At 47.3% G+C, this 20589-nt stretch overlaps 1 protein-coding gene across 5 annotated transcripts; it reads right to left on the bottom strand.

Annotated features, from left to right (window-relative positions):
- Positions 1-397: 397 nt before the first annotated feature.
- Positions 398-20080, bottom strand: THAP4 (THAP domain containing 4). Of its 5 annotated transcripts, XM_041126760.1 has the most exons (8): positions 19845-20080; positions 17789-18945; positions 9943-9993; positions 9550-9709; positions 6500-6609; positions 5035-5138; positions 2715-2866; positions 620-732 (listed from the first exon to the last, which is right to left on the bottom strand). In XM_041126760.1, exons 1-7 carry the CDS (start codon positions 19919-19921, stop codon positions 2723-2725), a joined length of 1803 nt encoding a protein of 600 aa, XP_040982694.1. In that variant the 5' UTR covers positions 19922-20080; the 3' UTR covers positions 620-732; positions 2715-2722. The 5 variants fall into 5 exon arrangements, with proteins under 5 accessions (XP_040982695.1, XP_029883691.1, XP_029883692.1 ...); XM_041126761.1 differs by lacking the exon at positions 2715-2866 and having other exon boundaries at positions 398-732; positions 19845-20066; XM_030027830.2 differs by lacking the exon at positions 9943-9993 and having other exon boundaries at positions 19845-20069.
- Positions 20081-20589: the final 509 nt, after the last annotated feature.

The following is a 20589-nucleotide window of genomic DNA, read 5'->3' as shown; positions in this document are numbered from 1 at the left end:
CCAAACTCTTGTGATATTCTGCACTGAAGCTGGTGAGGTCTCATCCTGACCTCCAGGAGTGCCCCAAGTCCATTCAAGTCAGCTGGATGGCACCATCAGGATCAGGTCCTGTGACAGTTCTCTTCATCCCACAGCAAGATGTAGGTGCTCCCTCCGAATATTTAAGCTGAGTTTCATTAGGCAAGAGCTGACGTTCTCAGGGTCTGTCTCTGCAGTGCAAATCCATTCCTGGTCCTGCTGCTTCTGTGGCGTTACTCAGATTGCAGAAAAGGGTCCAGGAAGTTGGATATGCAACCCAACGCCTACTAATGAACAGGCATCAAAAGCCCCTCTGTAACCACTGCCAGAGCAGAGGGACGCACAGACCGCTCTGCAATCAAGCCCAAAGACACAGCCATAAAAATAAAAGCTTTTTATTTTTTTTTTTTTTAATATACCATTACAGAAACATCTGAGTAACATTCTCAACAGGACGGGCAGCTCTGCGGCCCTGGGGGTGAGCGCCGGCAGCTAGCTCCAGGGTCTGCCATGCCGTGCTCCCGAGCTGCCACTGCTCTTGGTGCACAACACCCCACTCCTCGCCCTCGGCGGGGAGACTCAGCCCTCCCAGCATCAGGGTGTCACCTTTTTGTAGGTAATATGGAGGTGCTGAGTCATGGGCTGCGTAGTGGTTGCCATCGAGACAGTTTGTTCAAGTTTCCCATCGGAATTGAGCCTGAATTTTCTGGTAATCTAAAAAGGGGGTAAGAAAAGAAATAACGGAATCAAGCAAACAGCATCCACAGGCTAAATTCCTTACCTGCACTTTTGACCTTCCCTTTACCATCCTTGTGTTTGCTGTCAACGCACCACAGATGGAAGCATATGCTTACTACAGCTATGCGAGTAAACGAGAAGTTTTCTCTCCTAGAGAAAGGCAGTCCTTTCCAAAACACCAGCTCCAAGACCCAAGACCATTATCCATGGAGCGACACAGCATCCTGGCACTACTACTGACATCACCCCAGCACAGACAGGCCAACATCCCTCCCTCCACCAGAAGAGCAGCTCCCAGCCGGCAGCTCAGGGAGATGCTCTGCACTAGATGACGTGCCCAAGGCACCCTTCAAAACCACTCAGGCTCTCTGCCAGTCACCACACTGTGCCACAGTAAGGCGTTGCTCATGCTACACAGGGAAACAGGAGCCTGCCGAGCCTTGTCTTGCACCTGCAGCCAAGCTGGCGTTCAGCCCCGGGACAGGAGGGAAGAGCGCTGCCATCCATCGGGAGGGCTCGACAGGCAACATCGTCCCCATTCCTCCACCCAGGCAGGCTGTGAGTCTGTCTGTGCTGCACCAAACCTCAAGAGAGGCAATTTGGGGTTGCCCTGTGGAGCACTTAGGACCCGTGCAAGCAGATGCTCGAACCCAGGCTTCAGCAGCTTCCAAACTGGAGGAGGGAGCAGCTAAGCATTCACAGTGCTCAGCACAGGTTTTAGGTCTGCTCCTAGGTGTTGCCGAAATAAAGGAGAGAAGTGGGATCATCCTTTTTGAACCTCAGCTCCTGTTCCCGAATAACACTCTGGAGTGCGTCACTCCAGCTGCCCAGCCTGGCAGAAGGGCCACGTAACTGCGTGGATGACACCAGGGCATGGCAGCTCCCTGAGTGAGTGCTGCTGTAAGGAGGCAGCTTGGCACGGACCCCATGCACCCAGCACTTTGGCCCTTCACGTGATTTCAGCACAGATTCACTCCACGTCATCCAGAAGAGCTGTTTATACTGCCTGGTGGCCACTTGCTGCTTCTCATGCCAAACACAATCCCAGGGGTGAACAGAAACAAAGTCCTGGGGACAGCAGGATAACCTGCAAGCACGATTAATCTGCAGTCACTTAAACCAGCCCCATTTAGAAATTCCTAAAATGCAGAGGCTTTTGCAAATGCATTAGTTTCCAGTGAAGGTCACTCAAGGGCATGTCCATGAGCTATTGCCAGTCTGCGTGCTCAGAGACAGCGTCCTCTCCGTTAACACATCCATTCCTACGTCCACACTGTGCCCTTAATGCCAATATCCAACATGTCCTCCTCCCAGGTTATCGCCAGCTGAGAGCGAAGCTACCCAGGGCTGCAGAGGACGCACCGCTGTTCTGACATTCATGAGGGTGACAGCAGGAACAGGGTCATATACAAATGATGTTTTGATTAATGTTGGCTGATCAGACGGGGCTTTCTTTGTAATGCATGACAGTGTTCCTCAAATACACTAAGCAGGAAAAGGCGATTAAAAGGAATACAAAAGACACTCATCTTTAACAACAAATTATCTCACAATATGTGACCTTAGCTCAGGGTTCCTGAATGACCCATTTTTTTCTGAATGGACCACTGCAGCTCAGACAACTAAGTCTGAATGCCAAAAGGAGGAAATGAAATGAACTGGGCAAAAAAGAAGAGGATTCTCTCTTAAAAGCAAGCTTCAATCAAAGGCTGGCTGATGGGACCGTGGGAGGGCAAGTTCCATGTGCACCCAAGACGCACAGGGAGACTGCTACTTCCCACACAGGAGAGGAAACATGAAGCACTGGGAAAGGGCCGTGGGAAATCACCAAATTCAAGGTAAGCGACAGCCACTGCTCTCCCCTTGTCCACAAATCCAGTCATTTTATCACAGAAGACAACCAGGTCAGTCAGGCACCATTTACCAACGGTAAAACCACACTGACTGTGCCCAATCACCTTCTCTTTCACATGTGCAGAAATATCCAGGGGGTGAAGTGAGGCTGACCAGCTTGTAGCTCTCCAGGTTGACCTTCAGGTGCTTTCTGAAGATGGGTGACCCACATGCCATGTGTCTCCAGCCATGGGGAAATTCCACTGATCTCCGTCACCTTTCAAAGATAACACAGCAGCCTTGCAGGCACATCAGCCAGCTCCCTCAGTACCCACATACTGTGAGGACAGTCCTGGAGTCTAAAAATATTTGAAAGCGTGCCTGTTCTCCAGACACTTGCAGGGGAACATGAGCAGAGAGTTTGGAAACAAACCCGGTCCAAGAGTGCTCCTCCGCTCCCTGCAGAGCATCTCTTATCTATACAGACAGGGTGGGAGCTGAGAGCCACTTGCTCCTCAGAGAGGGAGGAAGAGTCTAAAATGCTGCAATTGTGCCTTACATCACATCAGCATCGCCTCTAGCAGAGACAGACTCCCAGGGACTGCTCCTCTCTGTCCATGTGGGGAGCTCAGCACAGAAAGCACCTGCAACACAGCCCTGCCCCAGGGAACAGGTCTTCCTGCTTGAACTATGGCTCAGCCAAGCCACAGCCATCCCGAATCACTTTTTGGTGGAACACAACATTATGGTGAAGTTTTCTCAAAATGAGCAACTAAAGCAGCAGCACATGTGCCCTTCTCAACACCTGTGGTCTCTTCATTTCCACAGGCAATTTATGCTGTTCTTGGTGCAGAAGAAAACACGTTGGAAGCTGGTTACCTGCCATACCCTCTCATTCCACTTCCTCCTTCACCAGCAAGGGCCTCCCAGATACTCACTACGACTAGTACCTGGGCCTGAGCTGCCCTCAGGTACCAGGCGAGCATGGACCTTCAGCTCGGGAGGTTCCCTCTTCCAGCCTTCAGCCAAAGCCAGCCTTGGAGCCCTCAACCAGTAACACATTCGCCAGCTTTCTGTTGCTTTGCCCCCTCTCCTCCTGCCAGTCTATCTGCTCACATTTCAGGCAGTGACTCTGAGAGGGCAGTCCATTTTATTTAAAAGTTTGTAATTAAGAGCTCTGCTGCCTTGACGATATCCATAGTACTTAACAGCTTCATTTCTCATGCTAGAGGAAGGAGGCAACACAGCTGCTCCTGGGAAAGGAGAAACCCAACAACTTGAAACATGCATCTGAGGGCAGGGGAGTTAAGACTGCCTTTCCGGAGTTAGGACATTGTTTGTGTAGGCACATACAACTTTTGGGATGTCAGTGAATTTTGGGAGCACTCTTATGACACTGGCTGCATCTCCACAAACTTGTGCTCTCAGTTAGGTATTGGTTGGTTTTATAGCGCATAAAAACTAGGTTGCAAAATTAAGCCTTAAAGTCCAGAATAAGACAACACTGTACTTGCTGCAATCAATCAAAGTAGTGTCTTCTCTCCTGAGAGCCACACCTCACTTATCACCCTTCAAAAATTGCAGTCAGTCACTTGGTTCACATGTTATCAGAGAAAACAAAACAGATGCAAGGACACGCCAGTACCTACTCTTTGTGAGAGCCTGTTCAACCTTGCTGTCTTTCTCAGCTGCTAGTCAGCCAAGACAACTTCATATGTGACAGGATTCCAGTGGTGACCTCAGAATGCCACACTAACTCCAGCAGTGCCATCTTACTGGCAAGCTGGCTGTACCCCATTCAGCTGCGTTAACAACAAACTGCCGCTACACACACACACACACACACACACACACAAAAAGTCAAAAACCAAGAAACATTCAACCAAGACTGGAGCTGACAGCAAGTGCCAGTCCTGCCAAGCAGCCACAGATGGGAAGAGAGCCCATAGCAACTTGTGAATGCCCTGAAAAGCAAGCAAGATTTGCAAAGACAAGGTGGAGCTCCAGTGAAAGGCAGGTGTTCCTAAGATACTCTGATGAGGCCCAACACTGGACATACTTTACGTGTGCACCCTCATACTGTGATTAATCCAGAAGACCAGCATTAAGAAGTAACACTGCTGCTGTACAAGGGCATTTAGACAAGACTTTCTTATTCTCTTCCCTAAGGACCTGCTACTGGCCACTGCTGGAGACAGGATTCTGGGCTGGCTGGTCTGATTCAGCACCATCAGTTCTCATCTTAACAATCCCTCTGGGTCTTGTAATGTACAAAATATCTTCTGAAGGCTGTTACAAAAAGGATAAGCCAGGATGCCATGCAATATTTCCAAGAACTCCTGATGGCAATCTGTAATTAAAGCATGCCAATCTGCCTATCCTCTCAACTAGACACCTTCTGGGGCTAGCAACACTATGTGAATTGCTCACCGTGTGTGCACTCACCTGCTCTACGTGGGGCTTCTTGGCAAAGGAGATCCTGGCTATGGAGTGAGAAGCTATAGACAGCTCTTGTCCATTCACCTCCCCTTCCTCCACCTCCACCAGACCTAGTGAGAAGCAAGGTCATAAATATTATTAGGCTACAAAGGTTACTTAACAATGTCACACTTATTAGGCTACATAACAGACCACCACTCTCCCTGGAGAACAGTTTTATTTGACCTAGCACATATCAACAACTACAGATCCACGCAACCTCAGACATGCAATGCTGCTTAGAAAAGTCTAGCCAGACTTACTCATACAGTGTGGGATGAGTATCGCATTGCAACTGGCATTTTTCCCTTCAGCGCCTGCTCTAAGTTTTAGATGCAACTTTAAGCATCAACTGGGTTTTAACACTTACAATAATTTAGATGTGATTCTCTCTCTCATTCAGTCCCTGTAAGGTGTGTAACAAGTACTAAGACACTACATACAGACAGTAGGAGGTTCTCCTAGTTTAGGAGCTAAGAAGACTGCACTGAGGTTACTCTCCGAGATTGTTAAGGGAACAGTGGGAGAGACGCTCTCCTGCTACAGTGCCATGGAGGCTCTTGGTAGTGCCACAGCCTGGGCAAGGTCTCTAACAGGGAACCTGCTATACAGGTCACACCAAACACTCCTAGATGGAGAGGCTGCAAAGGGGGTTTAAAACCACCACAGCCCCACCTTGCCAGGGCCACAACCTTTACCCTGCACCGCAGAATCAAATATGGCAAGTGTTGACATTGGTAACAACAGCTTAAGTGGGATGTTAAACCTGACTCTGCTTAGAAGGAGCAGCTGGCCAAATATGACACTAGCAATAGAAGGAGGACTCTAGACCCAGAAGGTCATCGACTAAGGCATGTACTTCTCTATTTCTACCACAGGGTCAACTGTGGCCAACTCACAGGAGCAGTGGGAATGAAGCATCTTACCTGTACACATTCCCCCTGCCTCCCCACAAAAAAAGACTAGGATACTACGAAGGCATCAAGAATGTCACTGGCCACTTATCACCTGCCATTATTAAGGCTCGGACTGCAATTATGGTTAAGAGGCAGGGGTTCTTTTGGTTTACAAAGCTATGTCTGAAAATACCAACATACCATCTGAGGAAGGGATACCCCTCGAGCTTCCTGCACGAGCAGTATTTCGACTTGCAGTCCTTTCCTGTCACAGAAAGCTAGAAAGCCACACTGTCTGGGCAAAGGCACATAGCCAGTCCTAGAAACTCAGTGCTTTTGACACAAGCTCATTTATTAATTTTTTTTCACTGTGGGTTGAGCGCCATCAGTTTGATGCTGCTCTTTGGCACTGAACCCACAGTGAAAACAATTTATATGAAACTGTAAGAGGTGCAATAATTTTCTGGAAAAGTGATGAAATGGCACAGCAGGGTAAGGACCTCTTCTTCTCCCCAGCGTGGATATCAGGTGTGTACCTGTGTTCTGGGCACTGATGAAGGCCACCTTATTAGTGTCAGGCTTGAGGCGGATGAATCCACATTCTCGGTGCATGGGCTTCCTGGTGTCCGGATGGAAGGCGTTGAACCTGAGGGGAAATCAGAATACAAAAGCTGCTGTTTGTTGCACTGAAAATACAGCATTTGGCCTGGTTTCGTCTCAGAGGAAGCGGTATTTTATTTAACCTCATGATTGCCTGCAGTATTATTGAAGAGTAAAAGACTGACAACGCTTCACGGTTGGGAGATGTAAACGTGTAAAAATACAGTTACGTTACAGGCACAGGTATTTCTTAGAGCTGGAGTTAGTTATTTAAGTTCAAGCTTCATATTTTCCACAGCTCCTGGGTCTTTCTAAGACCTACCTCAGAAACTCTCTCAGGAAGTCAGACATAGTCTCTCTCAAATATTTCCTTTTCTCAAACAAATATCTGGAATTACAATATCATCATTATTTAGCTTTTAAACCTAGCAAGTTGGGGTTTTTGTATATTACTTGCTGCAGGCAGTAACAGAGCAGACTTCTTTCTCCCACCATCCCCTTCAAAAAGAAAAAAAGTTCAGCTCAGATTCTTATTTATCCTTCATGAGGCCTGAGAGCTGTATGTTTGGTCACCCATAATGTGGGTGATTATATATATCACGCATGTTCATATATTACATTAGTGCTACAGCATTCCTGAGACTACACCGGTAACTGAATTACACAGGAGCTTAAACTCAATAGTAAGCTAGGTATCTATATAATGTAGCAGACTATCCTATTGGTGTTTCTTTATTCTAGACTAATCTCTTTCTTTTCATAGTGTTTTTCATAGAATTTCCCACTCTGCATCCTTCTACAGGAAAGGAGACAGAGGCAACCTCGGAGCTGCTGCTGCTAAATCTGCACCCAGAACTCCCTCATGCAACAGCAGTTTCCACACATGCCTCTGCTGTGCAGCTGGGATGGGCCTGCTGGAAATGGCCAACACCACTCACCTTGGCCACTGTGACCTGTCCTGGGACTGGGGATATGCTGTATTGTCAGCTGCCACCCAACGGTAATAGGGCAAGTGTGCAAGAACGTGACCAAGGGGCTTGTCCAGGTGCTGGCACAAGGCAAGCAGAAGCAGTTATTTAGTAAAGAAGCACTGAGAGCTGAAAAGTCCAAAGGAACTGTTTCCTATCTGAAGTAAAATACAATGAATCACACAGAGTCAACATTTCCTAGAAGACCAGCAGCACAAGGTGTAGCACATGGTACCCCTACACATGGTACAAGAAGCCTGTGGGCTTCAAAGAACTGGAGACAAAGAAGGGGGAACACAGCTAAGGCATGCAGTTAGGGAAGAGTCTGGGTGCCTTGCAGCTGCTTCTGGCTCCCCAGTGTCCTCTGGGTACAAATACACAAATTACTCCTCCTGTTTGGCTTTGTCTCTATATAAAGGTGGTCTCCTTTTAACCATGTGGCTATAGAAAGAACAAGGAATGACTTCTATTGGTGGTGCAGGGCTGTATCCCTGCTAAGGACTGTCCTAGCATCTCAGCCTCTGTGCTCTGCAGCTAGTGAAGCCAGGTACCCTACAGAGTCGTGCCTTATGGTGGGATTATCTAGAAGCAAAGGAGAAACAAACTTAAATCAGGCTTCTTTCAGTGCTTGGAGTATTCAAGAGATATGGCCTGTCTTGTAACAGTCAAGTGGCACTGCTGCAGGAACCAGGAAGGCACAGGGTCTCTGTCCTCCAAACCTGGTGCCTACTTTCCTGACGCTTCCCAGAATTCAACAGCTCTGAGCTGTATATTTCCTTGGCACAAAGAAATCCCAAACAACAAAAAATCCCAAACCAACCAACCATGACTCAAATCAGCAACTGTTCAAAAGTTGGAAAGGGAAGCATAGACAGAGCATGATGGTTGGAGATTTGTTTCTTTCAGAAACTGGACTAAAAATGTCACATGCTGAGCTGACAGCTCTGTCACAACACACGGCGCACACCAGGAACGCAGGGCATCTTTCACACAGTGTTGGCATCTTGTAATTATTCTTTTCTCTGGTTTTCAAAGCAACAAACTTTCCAACTCACCCCTCCCAAATGAGTACTGGAGCAGCACTGAACAGTTAGCTAACATGTCATTTCTCTTCCTCCAGATTTCTTTTCGTTTTCTCTTAGAACAATTACTTGCAGACAAAGCAGTTAAGCTATCTGTCTCCTATCCCATATAGCTTGTTAAACACTTTAATTTTTCTCAGATTTTCATGGTGGTGAAGACTGAGGATCACAGTTTAAAATGGACAAACTTGGCAGTCATGCCATAGCTCCTCCATTTATTATATCTGTAAGTGGGAGTTTCACAAAGCAGAATGATAGCAGTTGTAATGCTATTACCTGAAGATTCATTTCTAACTAGACAGCTACTGCCAGCAAGAAGAATGATGGGTTTTTTTCTGGCCACGAGGACAGTACATCTTTTGGCTAACATATGCACCCAGTGCACATCACATTAAAGTGGAAGAATCACTGGTCCTTCAAAGGCAGGTACGGAATTTGCACAAACAATAGTGATGTCCATGCTGGGGCCATTCTTGGTACCTGAAGTTACTCTCGCTATTCTAAGTTACAGTCACATTCACAGCACCCCAAGTTACTTCTCACTATGTAACCCTCAAGACTGGCAGGCCACAAGAACTGTACACTGCATGGTGCCCACAGTCCCAATCCTGTCCACATGTGCTTCTGCATGAGTTCACAGGTGTGAACTCACTTTTGAAAAGCTCTGTAGAAGTGCACTTTACTCTTGGGCTAGTGAAACTTCAGTGACTGCAGGTGTGCAGCTCTGGGTATGTTGCAACAGCATGCCAATTAATCACAAGTTTTAAAGGAAAATGAAAGTCAGCGCATGCAGTCACATATCATTACATCGTCTCATTTGGTAGGTGAAAACTTGTTTACTTTGCCACTGGAAAAGAAACACAACCAACAAATCTCACTGGAACCATGCCTGCTCAGATCCAAAAGCTACTGCCAACAGATAACCCCTAGACTTACGAGAAGTTGAGCATGGGTTGCCCCACGTGAGAGATGTGCACTTCTTCCAGGTACTGGAAGGGCTTCATTGTAGGGAAGGTGCCATCTCCTGGTGGGTCTGAGAGCCAGGTGCCCAGCATCCAGGACAGGGGTTCCATCACAGGATTCAGCTGGGGAGTGTCTGTGGAGGAAGAAGAAAGAATGAAGAAAGAAAATTCAGGGATCTGTGCTCTACAGCTTGCTGCAAGCTGCTTACAGCTGGGTGGAGGTGAACACAAAACACCTCAAAAACAGTCTAATGCAGCAGCAATGCTCCTCTCTAGAGCAGCATCAGCTCCAAGGTGCAAGGGGAGACTGGGAACAACAAACAGTCACGGAAAGTAGGTCTGTTTTCAAACCTGCTCTTGGCCTTACATAGAGCACTCTTCCCGGTGGTCCATTTCTGACTCCTCTCTGTAGCTTGATCTGAAAAGAAAGCCCCCTCTCGTCTACACACAAGGCAGAAAAAGACTGAAATCTCAGTGTGAAGAATTATCACTAAATGATAATTAAATCTCTAATGCTCTGGCTTGATTCTTCTCAAGCACTGAGTACGTACCGTGCCTGTTTGTTTCAGAGACCAAGGAAATGAGTCCTCACTTCAGAGGAAAAAGAAAATCAGGCTGCATACATATTCAAGATCAAAGTTTGACTCTAATTTTTTTTGAAGAGGTTAACAAAGACCTGCACTTGTACAAAGAGACAGGGATCATTCAGAAGTTGTTCTGCTTAGGCTCTGGACTAAGGCTAAGTAAAATGCTTTAAAGACTAGAGTGCCTGCAAGTTAAAGCGTAAACAGAAGAGAAAGCTACTTCCCATCGTCATTGCATTTATTAAGAATCAACCAAGGTCTGTTTCACAAACTTAAAACTCCTTAATAAATCATTTTAGAAGAGCTTTGATAAACAATGGTTTTGCATTTTGCTGTGATTTCAGAAGGTGTAACCTGAAAAAAAAAAAAAAATCAAGAGAAATGGAGACAGACAATTTAAAGCCATGTGAACAGCAAAGCAGTTCCACTCCTAAAGTGTAAGCAGGGAAAGTGATATGGCACTCACACGATCTCAGGAAAGACCAATACCAATAGAAATGAAGTGCCCACCACTCTAGATTAGCTATGTTATGCAGACAAGTATGACTGAAGTATACTTAAAGCATGTCTTCCTCCCACTCACTTGATAAATGACTCATACTGGCAGGGTGGGAGTTGAAGGGGGTTGTTTTCCACACCTAGTGATATTGCCTAATAAAAGAACAAGCTACCTGTCCAGCTGGTCTCAAAGGCACAGACACAGCTGCAGGGAGAAATTATGACTTTAAAAGGTGATGCTGTGGGTAAAAATTTGCTTGATCAGTCTGAGTTTCGCTGTGCTCAGTCCCAAATGTCAGGCTAAAAAGATTGAGCAAGGAGGAATAACGGAGAGTCCACACCTGGAATGCCAGAGGGGGAACAGAAACTTTCCAGGGTAAAAGAGAATCACCATTTTAGTTATTTATTCTCCCACAGACAGCAGGTTTAGAAAGCCAGCTGGCATGTCAGCAAGATGCTGCTAATTACTCCTCTTTATCCTGAAGTATTTTGCAAGTGAAGCAACATGAGAAAACATGAGGGATCACTGTGAAATAGGTGATAAAAATCTATGGCATCAGAGACAGCCTTTGCAGAGACTGTCCTGCCAGCCTGTGCATTCACCACCAGCTTACCAAGGTGTTAAGAAGGGGTTCCTACAATCCATACAGCAGTGTTAGTGTACTAGAGAGTAATTCATTGTACTTACCTTCCACCTGTACTGTGAGCAACCAAAGCAACAGAACATTATTTTCTGGTGCAGCAAAGACCTTAACACAGTGATGACTGATAACAAAAGTCCAAACTTATTGCTACAAGAAACCCCGTACTTCTACACTGCTTCTTAGGAACCAGTTTCCCTTTCTACTTCATGTTGAGAACATGCAGTTTTGCGAGAAAGGAGAGCATTGCTACCCCGTCCAACTGGTATTTGCCTTTCACTTCCTACTGCATACGATGCATTTCTTTCCAAGCTTTTTGCAGGCTCAAACTCCCACCGTGGAAGGGAAGAGCAAAGTTTTGGAAAGGCTAGAAGAGACTGCAGCCTGGGCTGCTGCTGCCCCCTCCTGGGTCACGAGGTGGCAACAAAGCCTAGGAGTGGGATGCTTTCTGTCAGACTGCTTGTAATAGGGAGCTTGTACTTTCTTCCCTTTTTAACGATCTAAACTCTTTGCACATCACTTTTACAAACAACCTGCTACTATGGCTTAAAAAGTAAGTGTGTTATGATATCAAGAATGCAAACCACATCTGAGAATTTGCAGTGCAAGAGACACAGGCCACCCTTCTGCATGTTTAAAGCTTCAGACTCAGATGGGGTGCTCTTAATGCTGGTTCTCTTGCATCCACATGCAGAGTTTCTCTTTTATCTACTAACAGGGAAGCTCACACTACAGCCTCTTTCTCAACAAGGACATTCCTGGAGCCACTTTCCCCTACCAGATCATACACTTCCTTGAAGCCATTAGGGACCCAGCATCTTCAAGACCTTCGCTCCTCAATGAAATTTGACTGAAATCAGCCACGATGCTCCCAAATTCCAACAGCTTGGGAGACAAAAACTACAGGCACATAAGCAACCTGATCACCTAGATCCCTTTTCTTCAGGAAACCACTCAGGACAAAACTGCCATGGTCCTGGGCACAAGAGTCAGCTCCATTTCACCATCTGACCCCACTTCATCCCTCCAAACTCATGATGGACTGTTTCCACATCTTTCACATTCACAGAGGGTTTAGAAGTCAAATCCCTCCCTGCACTGTAACAAAGTCAGACTGTAACCGGCTGTCCACGCTTTGCAGTAGGAGACAGTACGCTCTCCCTGCCATGAGACAAACCAGACAAAGCAGATGGACAACCCCCTCAGGCCATGTCTACACAGGCTTCAGCCAGTGTGGCTCTCAAGTGGGATCCTTGGCACAGAAAGCCACACCGGCACAAATTCCTACACAGCTTTATCAGTAAAACTGTGGCATAAGCAGCCAGTTAGTTGCTAACAAGGCAGCTAATCTATGTCCCCTAAGCTGGGGAATACTTGCTGCAGGAAACTTAAGAAAAAAACCCAACCAACCAAACAACCAACAAACCCCAAACAACAAAAAAAACCCCAACTCACACAGCACCTTCTCAGTCTTCAAACTACTGCATCTACAGCAACAGCTGGGCAGCTTCCTGCAGTCCCTTCTTCAGCTGAGTTGCTTACTAGATTTAAGTCATCATCAAGGTTCTGGCAATTAAGGAGCAGCCTTGTTCAGCATACTTTTTTGATATTTAAGTACAGAAGGTGGCTTTATACTCCGCTGCACTTCCCTGACTGTTGCACCCCTTTATGCACTTTGCTGATGCTCCCCCCAGTAAACCATTCCTAGCACTGACAAGCTTTAGCTCCGTCTCTGCTGTAAAAACTGGGAATGTCATTACATTCACAACTTTTCATCTTATGGCCTATCCTAGTAATTAATTTCATGACCAAGCACCAATGTGTTATTGCCTCTGTTTCTAACCTCTGTGGTAAAATGTTCCAGTGCCTGTAGTCACTGCCAGTGTTCTCCTGCACTACAAAACAGAGAAAACATTTTTAAAATTATACACTACTATAAGAACCATGAACATCCTACCTGAGCTTACCTCAATATGTTTTACTTTCTCTCAAGTTTTCCTAGTTAGCATTTTCATTGCTTCCTAGTTGCAAGCTGTTTTTTTGTTGTGAGTCATTGCCAACTCACTGCAGAATTAAATGCTTAACGCACAAGCTGTATAGGCTATTAGGGAAAAAACCTAGAAAAAACACAACCATTCCACTGGAAAAAAAAAAAGCAACAGCAGAGCAAAAAAGTCTTGTTTCCCCCTCTCCAACCAAGAGGGCAGTGAAAGAGCCATCTCTCTGCTCAACCTAGTCCCAAACCTGCTGCATGTCAGGTCAGTGCTGCACGTGCTCAGGCCATAGGTGCCATGAAGTCTCACCTAGCCTCTTTTGTGATGCCTTCTGCCACAGATTTAGCCCTGCTCTTAACCTATGCACACATATTCCTATTCTTTATGTCACTCTTAGCTTACTTTACAGCTCCCTTGTTCTTTGTAACACCCGCTTACTCTATTGACCAGTCTTCTACCCTGGCTGTTCCCATCCCAGACAAGGCAGACAAAAAAAAAAAATCACAAGCAGCACCTGCCATCTCAGAATAAAAGCATTTTTCTTCCAAAATCCAGCTCCAAGTTAACATGCAGCTGGCAGGTCAGCAGCGCCTGCCCTGGTAGAGGCTATTTTTCTGACAGCACACCTTTGTGATCCATTATAAGCATTAATTTTCAAGCTAAACTGTACAGGGACCCATTGCTGTTCAAGTCCTGCTCAGACAGATGAAAGTACAGCATCTCACATCCTTGCAAAACCCCACTTCTCACCGCCACTGAGGAAGATGATTTTGCTATTTGTTTCCTGCAAGACGAACGAAAACCTGTTGCCACCTTGATAGGAAACACCACCTCGGCCCCACAGACCAGTCATCAGGACTGCATCTCAGCACAAAACCAGACATTTAATGTTCGAGTCCTTCTGCTTGTCCCCAAAGTTCACCAACTATGCTTCACTCACATGTAAAAAGTGTTATAAATGACCCCATTTCTACGCTGACTTTGTACAAATACTTAAAGACAAATCTAAGCTGGAAGGAAATACGATTTCCTACAGATTCCTAGCAAAATTCTAACCATTTTTCACATGGATGCATTCTGCAAACTCTCCTGCCTTTAATATGACCTTCATGAAAGCAGACATGCAGTGTGGAAAAGGCTCCACATACGCTCAAACAGCTGAATTCTAACAGCTTTACCTCTCTGATAAATACAGACCCTTCAATCGCATTGAATCATACCTGTGTTTGCTCCATTGCCAGCCATAGTTTGCAGAGTTATTTTTCTATTGCTAGGTCTAGCTCTCTAACCACCTTTGCTCACCAGAAAGTGTTTTGCGCAGGGTTGATAAGATGGCTATAAGGGAAGTGATCTCATTATTAGGTAAGACAGTTATCCCGGTGCCTGCTGGGAGATGTAGTTTTACAAAAGGACAAAAGTTGAGCAAGTTAAGACAAGGTGATCTTGTGAAAGGACCATCTCAGATCTCCTGTCTGTACTAGCACTGGGGGAGCATGATGCAGCAAAGCTGTGAAACCTTCAAGCAGAACAAGATGGTCAGATAGTACTTGTGTATCAGAGGACAGTGCTATCAGACTAGTCTCCCCTTCCCCAGGACACTGGATCTGTATTTGCTCACTGGCTCTCCCTAATTTCTCCCAGTGCATCCTGCTGTTCTCCAGAAGATGCATCTAACCTTGTTCTGCCTGGTGCACTGTGCCTAACCATGCTCCTCTGCTGGAAGTATTCCTCTACCTTTGGTCCACGGACCTCAGAAGTGGCCCACAAAACAGAAGGAAACATTTTCCTACCAAACAAGAAAGCAAATTCAAAGTTTACACAGAAAAGGTCACTGTGACAGCTGTGCAGGCCACAGCCCAGGGCTTCTCCTAAAACCAGTTAGTCAATCCCCCTGTTAAGACAGGTTGGGAAACACTGCTTGAGCTCATCGTGACAGTTCGAGCACGCCATGAGCCAAACTCACCCAGACTGAGTCACCGATCCTCGAGTGTGGCTGGCAGGGACTGCGTGTGCAGCAGTTTTGCAGAAACCTGCTCTTTCCAGTCGGTTGTATTTTGGATACAGCCAGCAGAAATTTACTTGTCTCATTGGAGGAAAATATCAGTTGAGAACTAGTACCAAAATGAAGGTCTGCTTAATGGGTGTGGGCCTAAAGCTCGTTTTTCTGCTCACGACTTTGTGGAAGCAGCTGAATGTCAGGCAGCAGCAAAGAGATGTCCCGCAGTCTGTGGAGTTGGGATGCAGACACGTAACAACTTGCACGGTCAGTCCAGTCGGTTACTTTACTTACACTCCCCATCCCCAAGGCACTGCCTTTGGAAGAAAACAACATGCAGGCCCAGGTTCACAGCTAATAACATCACCTCGACTACATATCAGATGATTGAGGACAACTGAAATGTAGCTACTAACAAAGACTATAATTATTATTAACCTAATATGTTACCTGACTGTATCTTTATGAATACCAAAAAGCCTTTCTTCAATTCAGCTTTGTATTACAGTAAAACTTAGTGCCTAGCATAAACCAGACTCTGCCAAGCAGCAGTCAGCTGTACTTCATGAGGTATTCTGACCACCATAAACTGTTACTATGAGCACACAAAAAGCAATGCAAGGCAGAAGAGCACCAAGATTAAGCTAAAAAAGAAGAAGAAAAAAAAAAAGCCAGCCAGCCAACAACAAACCCTTTAAAAAAGTCACCAGCCAAAGAGTTCCATCAGAACTTCCCATCACACCAAGCTACAATCGCCGAAATGGTTCATTTTCACATATTGATCTCCAGTTTTGTTGATATGAGACAGCAGAACAGGTAACAAGTTAGTAAATGCATTTTAAAAAATGAAATTTTCCCTTAGAAAATAGAATATGTAGTTCTTATAGAAGATATCCTTAATATGTAACTCTCACATTCTCAGACATATGTATAAGAACATCCATTTCGGGAAAGAAAAGAAAAATCATAGCGCTTACTAGAATAAAGAAAAACATCCTTCAGGATGCTCTTTTTGCAATTAGTATCTCATTGAAGATATTCCAATAAAGCTAGACAGCCTTTATACATATATATATATATATATATATATATATATATATATGACAGACAATTATGGAACCCTAAAATTGTATTTAGTTATTTTCTTTAGTTAGACACCAAAACAATACAAAAATACAGACCAGAACGTACAAATAAGACTATGTCGATTTCCCATGGGGGAAAAGAATTCTTTTCCCCCCTCTACCCAAATAGAAGCATGAGTTTTCCCATACTTTGGAAAATCAAAAACATGTGGGAAAAGTAGCATTGGGTATTGACCTTCAAGAATTTTGTCAGGGTTTATTTTCTTGCACTTAGGCAAGGAAATAGGCCATGCTATAATAGTCTGGAGAACTTGTCTGACTATGCCAGTATCACATTTCTGGCCATGTCTAATACTATAAGGCTTTAGAAGAAGCCATGAGGTTTCTTCTCCTAAAGAAGAAGAGATGCAAGAATTACCATCAGGGGATACCTGACCATCCATCGGTGACTTCTTCAAGAAAGCCCCAAGTCATGCATCCTTCACAAGGCAACCCAACATTTTCTCAGCAGCCACACAAAGATCATTAGATGCTCCTAAACTCTTGCCCTGAATTGTATCTTGCAACTAAAGTAATGCAAAAGTTTTATCAGCTGTATATTAAAGAACTCTTTTTCTTGCAAGAGAAAGGGTTACGGCCCAATTTGACTTCTCTGCAACAACCTTTTTACGCAACCTCGTCCCTTCCTGAATTCCCCTACATTTTCCAGTATCTCAATTTTTTTTTTTTAGTTAGTAGAGAAGTCATTCTCCATGTCTTCCCACTTTATTATCCATTTCCTGACTTTTTCTGCCTTCCAAGGGAGGAAATGATCAAACCACACACAGACATTCAATCACAAAAAGTGACCTCGCTGTGTATCACGACATTGTCATATTGGATACCTACCACCTCACTTATATTTCATATATCCTGAGTACTGAGTGCAGTATATGAAATCTAAGCTCAGAAGTACTTCTTACATCACTGGAGAAGACTACAACAGCTTTCCCAGATACCTGCTGCCCATGACAGCTCATTAACACACCAAAAAAATTCACAGGCACACTCTAAAGGCAGGCAAATCCTAACAGGTGCTACTGAGTCACAAACAAGTTAAAATAATCCAAGAAGAAGAAGAAAAAAAAAAATTCATCAACATAGTTGTCTGCAACACCACAACCTAGTTTCCCATGCCGCACCAGGAATCACCTTGGAAACTTTTGGGATATAAGAAATAGCTCATATGCCCAAAAACTTAATTATTTCACCTCTATCTGTTGGTCTAATGCAAGCTACTACTTCTCCTTCCAAAAAACCATACCTTCCTCATATCTTTTACCCATCACATCTTTACAACCCCTAACTTAAACAGACTCTTATTGCTAAGAAAACGGTGAATTCTGCCTCAATGCAAAGCCACTGGGAATACTGACCACAGTCCCGGGATAGCAGGCTGTTCAAGTAAGGGAAACTGATCCTCTTCAGCTCATCTAGCTTCTCCTTCAGCTTCCTGACTTGACTGTCAGAGCGACTGATCCTCTGCCTCAAGAGTTTCAACTCTCCGTTCTTCTTTTCTACCTGCTCACGCAAGCAGCACACCTGACTTTTGCTCTGCCTGGAGGAGAAACAGTACGAGTGGAGGGAGTCGATGAGCTTGCAAGCTCCTGAGGCTGACATGATGACCTCGTTGATTGACATGGGGTTGGCATCTGTGTCACCCTTCCGCCCCACCACAGCCTCAGCGGCAGGCTGAGGGGTAAGGTCTGCTGGGGACGCCGACAAACCCTGGGAAGGTTTCTGAGGGGTCGCAGTGAGGGATGAAGTAGGGGAGCCTTCTGCTACGGCCTTGTCGTGTCCCATAAGATGGCTGCTGCAGCTTGGTTCCACGTCTCTCTTTGGCCTTTTCCTTTCCAGCTGCTCTTTTGGGAAAGATGGCCTCTCTCTGGCATGCTTAGAGGAAAAGCTGTAAGAATGAAGGGAGCCAATGAACTTGCAAGCACCAGAGGCAGGAGGCGTGAAGTCGTCGACTGACACACCACTTCTGTCTGCTACCCAGCTCCCCGTCCAGGTGGCTTTAGGACAGTCCTCCACAGAAGATCTCTCAGGCTTTTTCTGAGGTCCAGGCTTAGCAACCAAATTATCACCTAACGTCCTTCTCCGAGGGCCATCCAGCTGGCTGCGGAGGTTCTCTTCCTCCTCAGACATTGATCCGATTTCCGCCTGCAAAGTCACCTCCTCCATCTCTTTTGTCCCTTGCATCACCATGAAGTCCTGGCCAGAAGATGAGGTCCTCTGAACTACCTCACGGCCTCCTTCCCTTGGGTCTTCTCCATCCTGCAGTGGCACCTGGCTTGCTATTTTTCTTCTGCTTCTGACATAATCCAGGTTGTCGTGTTTTTTCTCTACAAGCTGGAAGATAGTAGGGACAGCAGTGGGCTTCAGCAACCGGTGCTGGTCTTCCAGCCGCTTAGAAAAACTGTCTTTGGTGAAGTGCTCGCTGCAAAGAAAGGAATACTTGGTGGGAGTCCAGTTGTCTCTCTGAACAGCTTTTAGCCACTGAATCAGACGCTTTGAATCCTTCAGAGGGAATCTAAAAAAAACAAACAGACAAAACCCATGAAAAGTTAAGTTGCGTTTTAGAAATTGGAAGGGTTGCTACTCTTCAGTTTAGGAAATTCTCACAAAAGCTGCGTTTTAACAGGTTACATTCATTTGAGGATTTGGCCCTTTGGGCCAAAACACTCAGTATTCATTCCCTCTGTTAACAGCTCTACTTCACCAGCAGCGCAGAACTAGAAAGCGTTATTTCTCTTTCCGTCAACACCAGACCCATTATTCACCTGCCTGTCCACCCTAGGACGAACGCAGCAGCCCGTCCGCAAGGAACGAGGATGCGACAAACCCCGAAACACCCCCACCACCCCCCGAGCTCGGCCAACACGTTGTCCATCCCCTGTCTCCATAACCCTGCTGATGTTTACGCCAGGTGTATTAAAATGAGGTGTAAAAATGCCTCGGACTGAAAAAAGACCCGAGGAGTTGGACGAAGCACCTTTTCCAAATGGGCCGGCAGCGGTCGCCCAAGATAACGACCTTCCCTTGGGGACTCACCGGTGGCAGCATCCCCGGCAAGGCCCCTGCTGCGGGCAGAGGCAGGGGGACACAGGCCAGGCCGTGGCGTGAGCCTGGGGACCAGGCCCCGCGGCTGCCAAGCCGACTTCTGGAGGCGTTAAGGAGCCCAAAGCCGGTCCCCGGCGCTGAGGGAAACAAAGGGTGGCCACTGCCGCTCGGGGCCCGGAGGTGCCGGGGAAGGGACGGGCGAGCACGGCGGGGGCGGGGGGGAACGGGACAGGGACGGGACGCAGCCGCCCACAGCCCGGCGGCCGGGCCGGAGCGTAGCCGGGGGGGCGGGGATGAGGGAGGCCCGGCCGCGGCACCTGCAGAGGGCCGGGGGCGGCGGGGCTGAAGCGGGCCGGGCGGCGCCCTTACCTGTGGAAGGAGACGGCGCCCCGGTGCGCCTTCCCCTGCCGGTTGGAACAGTTGGCGGCGGCGCAGCAGATCACCATCTCCGGCTGCCGCCGCCGCCGCCGGCCGGGCCCGCCCCGGCCCCGGCCCCCACCCGCCGGCCCGGGCCGCCGCCAGCCGTACAGCAAGATGGCGGAGCCAGGTCACCCCGGCCTCCCCTCCGCCGCTGGGGAAGGGGTTTCTGTACGGCACTGCCGTCAACCAAGATGGCGGCCGCCTGACGGCCGCCGCCATTTTGGCCGAGGCACCACCGTACAGCGCTGACGCTACGGGGCGGGGGGGGGGGAAGGGGGGGGGGGGCATCGCTCCCGGCACCGCTTGCTTGCCTCCTCGGCGCCCCAGGGCGTCCGCCTCCCGACGAGCACGCTCGGTCCGCGGCGGCCGAGCCGTCAAAGGCGTCTCCGAGAGGGGCGGGCGTGGGGAGTTACCCCCCACCCGGGGAAAGAGGGGCGGGGCTCGGCCGGCTCCGTACAACAAGATGGTCGCGCCCGTACGGCGGAACTTCCCCGGGCGTACGTGTCACCGGCCGCTCCCGCCGGCGCCGCGCGGAGCGAGTGGAGCCCTTACTCGCCACCACGCCGCCTCCCCCAGCCCCGGCTCCGCTGCCGACTCGACGCCTCTCCCCTCTCCGCGCCGCCCCTCCGTACGGCAAAATGGCAGCCCCCGGTGCGCGGGGGAAACCGCACGGCGCACCGAACCGTGACGAGCG

The sequence above is a fragment of the Aquila chrysaetos genome, chromosome 10, assembly GCF_900496995.4.
Source record: "Aquila chrysaetos chrysaetos chromosome 10, bAquChr1.4, whole genome shotgun sequence".
Lineage (NCBI taxonomy): Eukaryota > Metazoa > Chordata > Aves > Accipitriformes > Accipitridae > Aquila > Aquila chrysaetos.
The sequence above is the reverse complement of the archived record's forward strand: the minus strand, read 5'-3'. Positions and strand labels throughout refer to the sequence as shown.

Excerpts from the sequence above, each read along its gene's own strand:
- THAP4 (XM_041126760.1), bottom strand. The coding sequence starts at position 19,921 with ATGGTGATCTGCTGCGCCGCCGCCAACTGTTCCAACCGGCAGGGGAAG. Across the intron at positions 6,610-9,549 it reads CAACCCATGCTCAACTTCTC|GTTCAACGCCTTCCATCCGG; the intron begins GTAAGTCTAGGG and ends ATTTCCCCTCAG. Across the intron at positions 2,867-5,034 it reads AGAAGCCCCACGTAGAGCAG|GTGACGGAGATCAGTGGAAT; the intron begins GTGAGTGCACAC and ends TATCTTTGAAAG.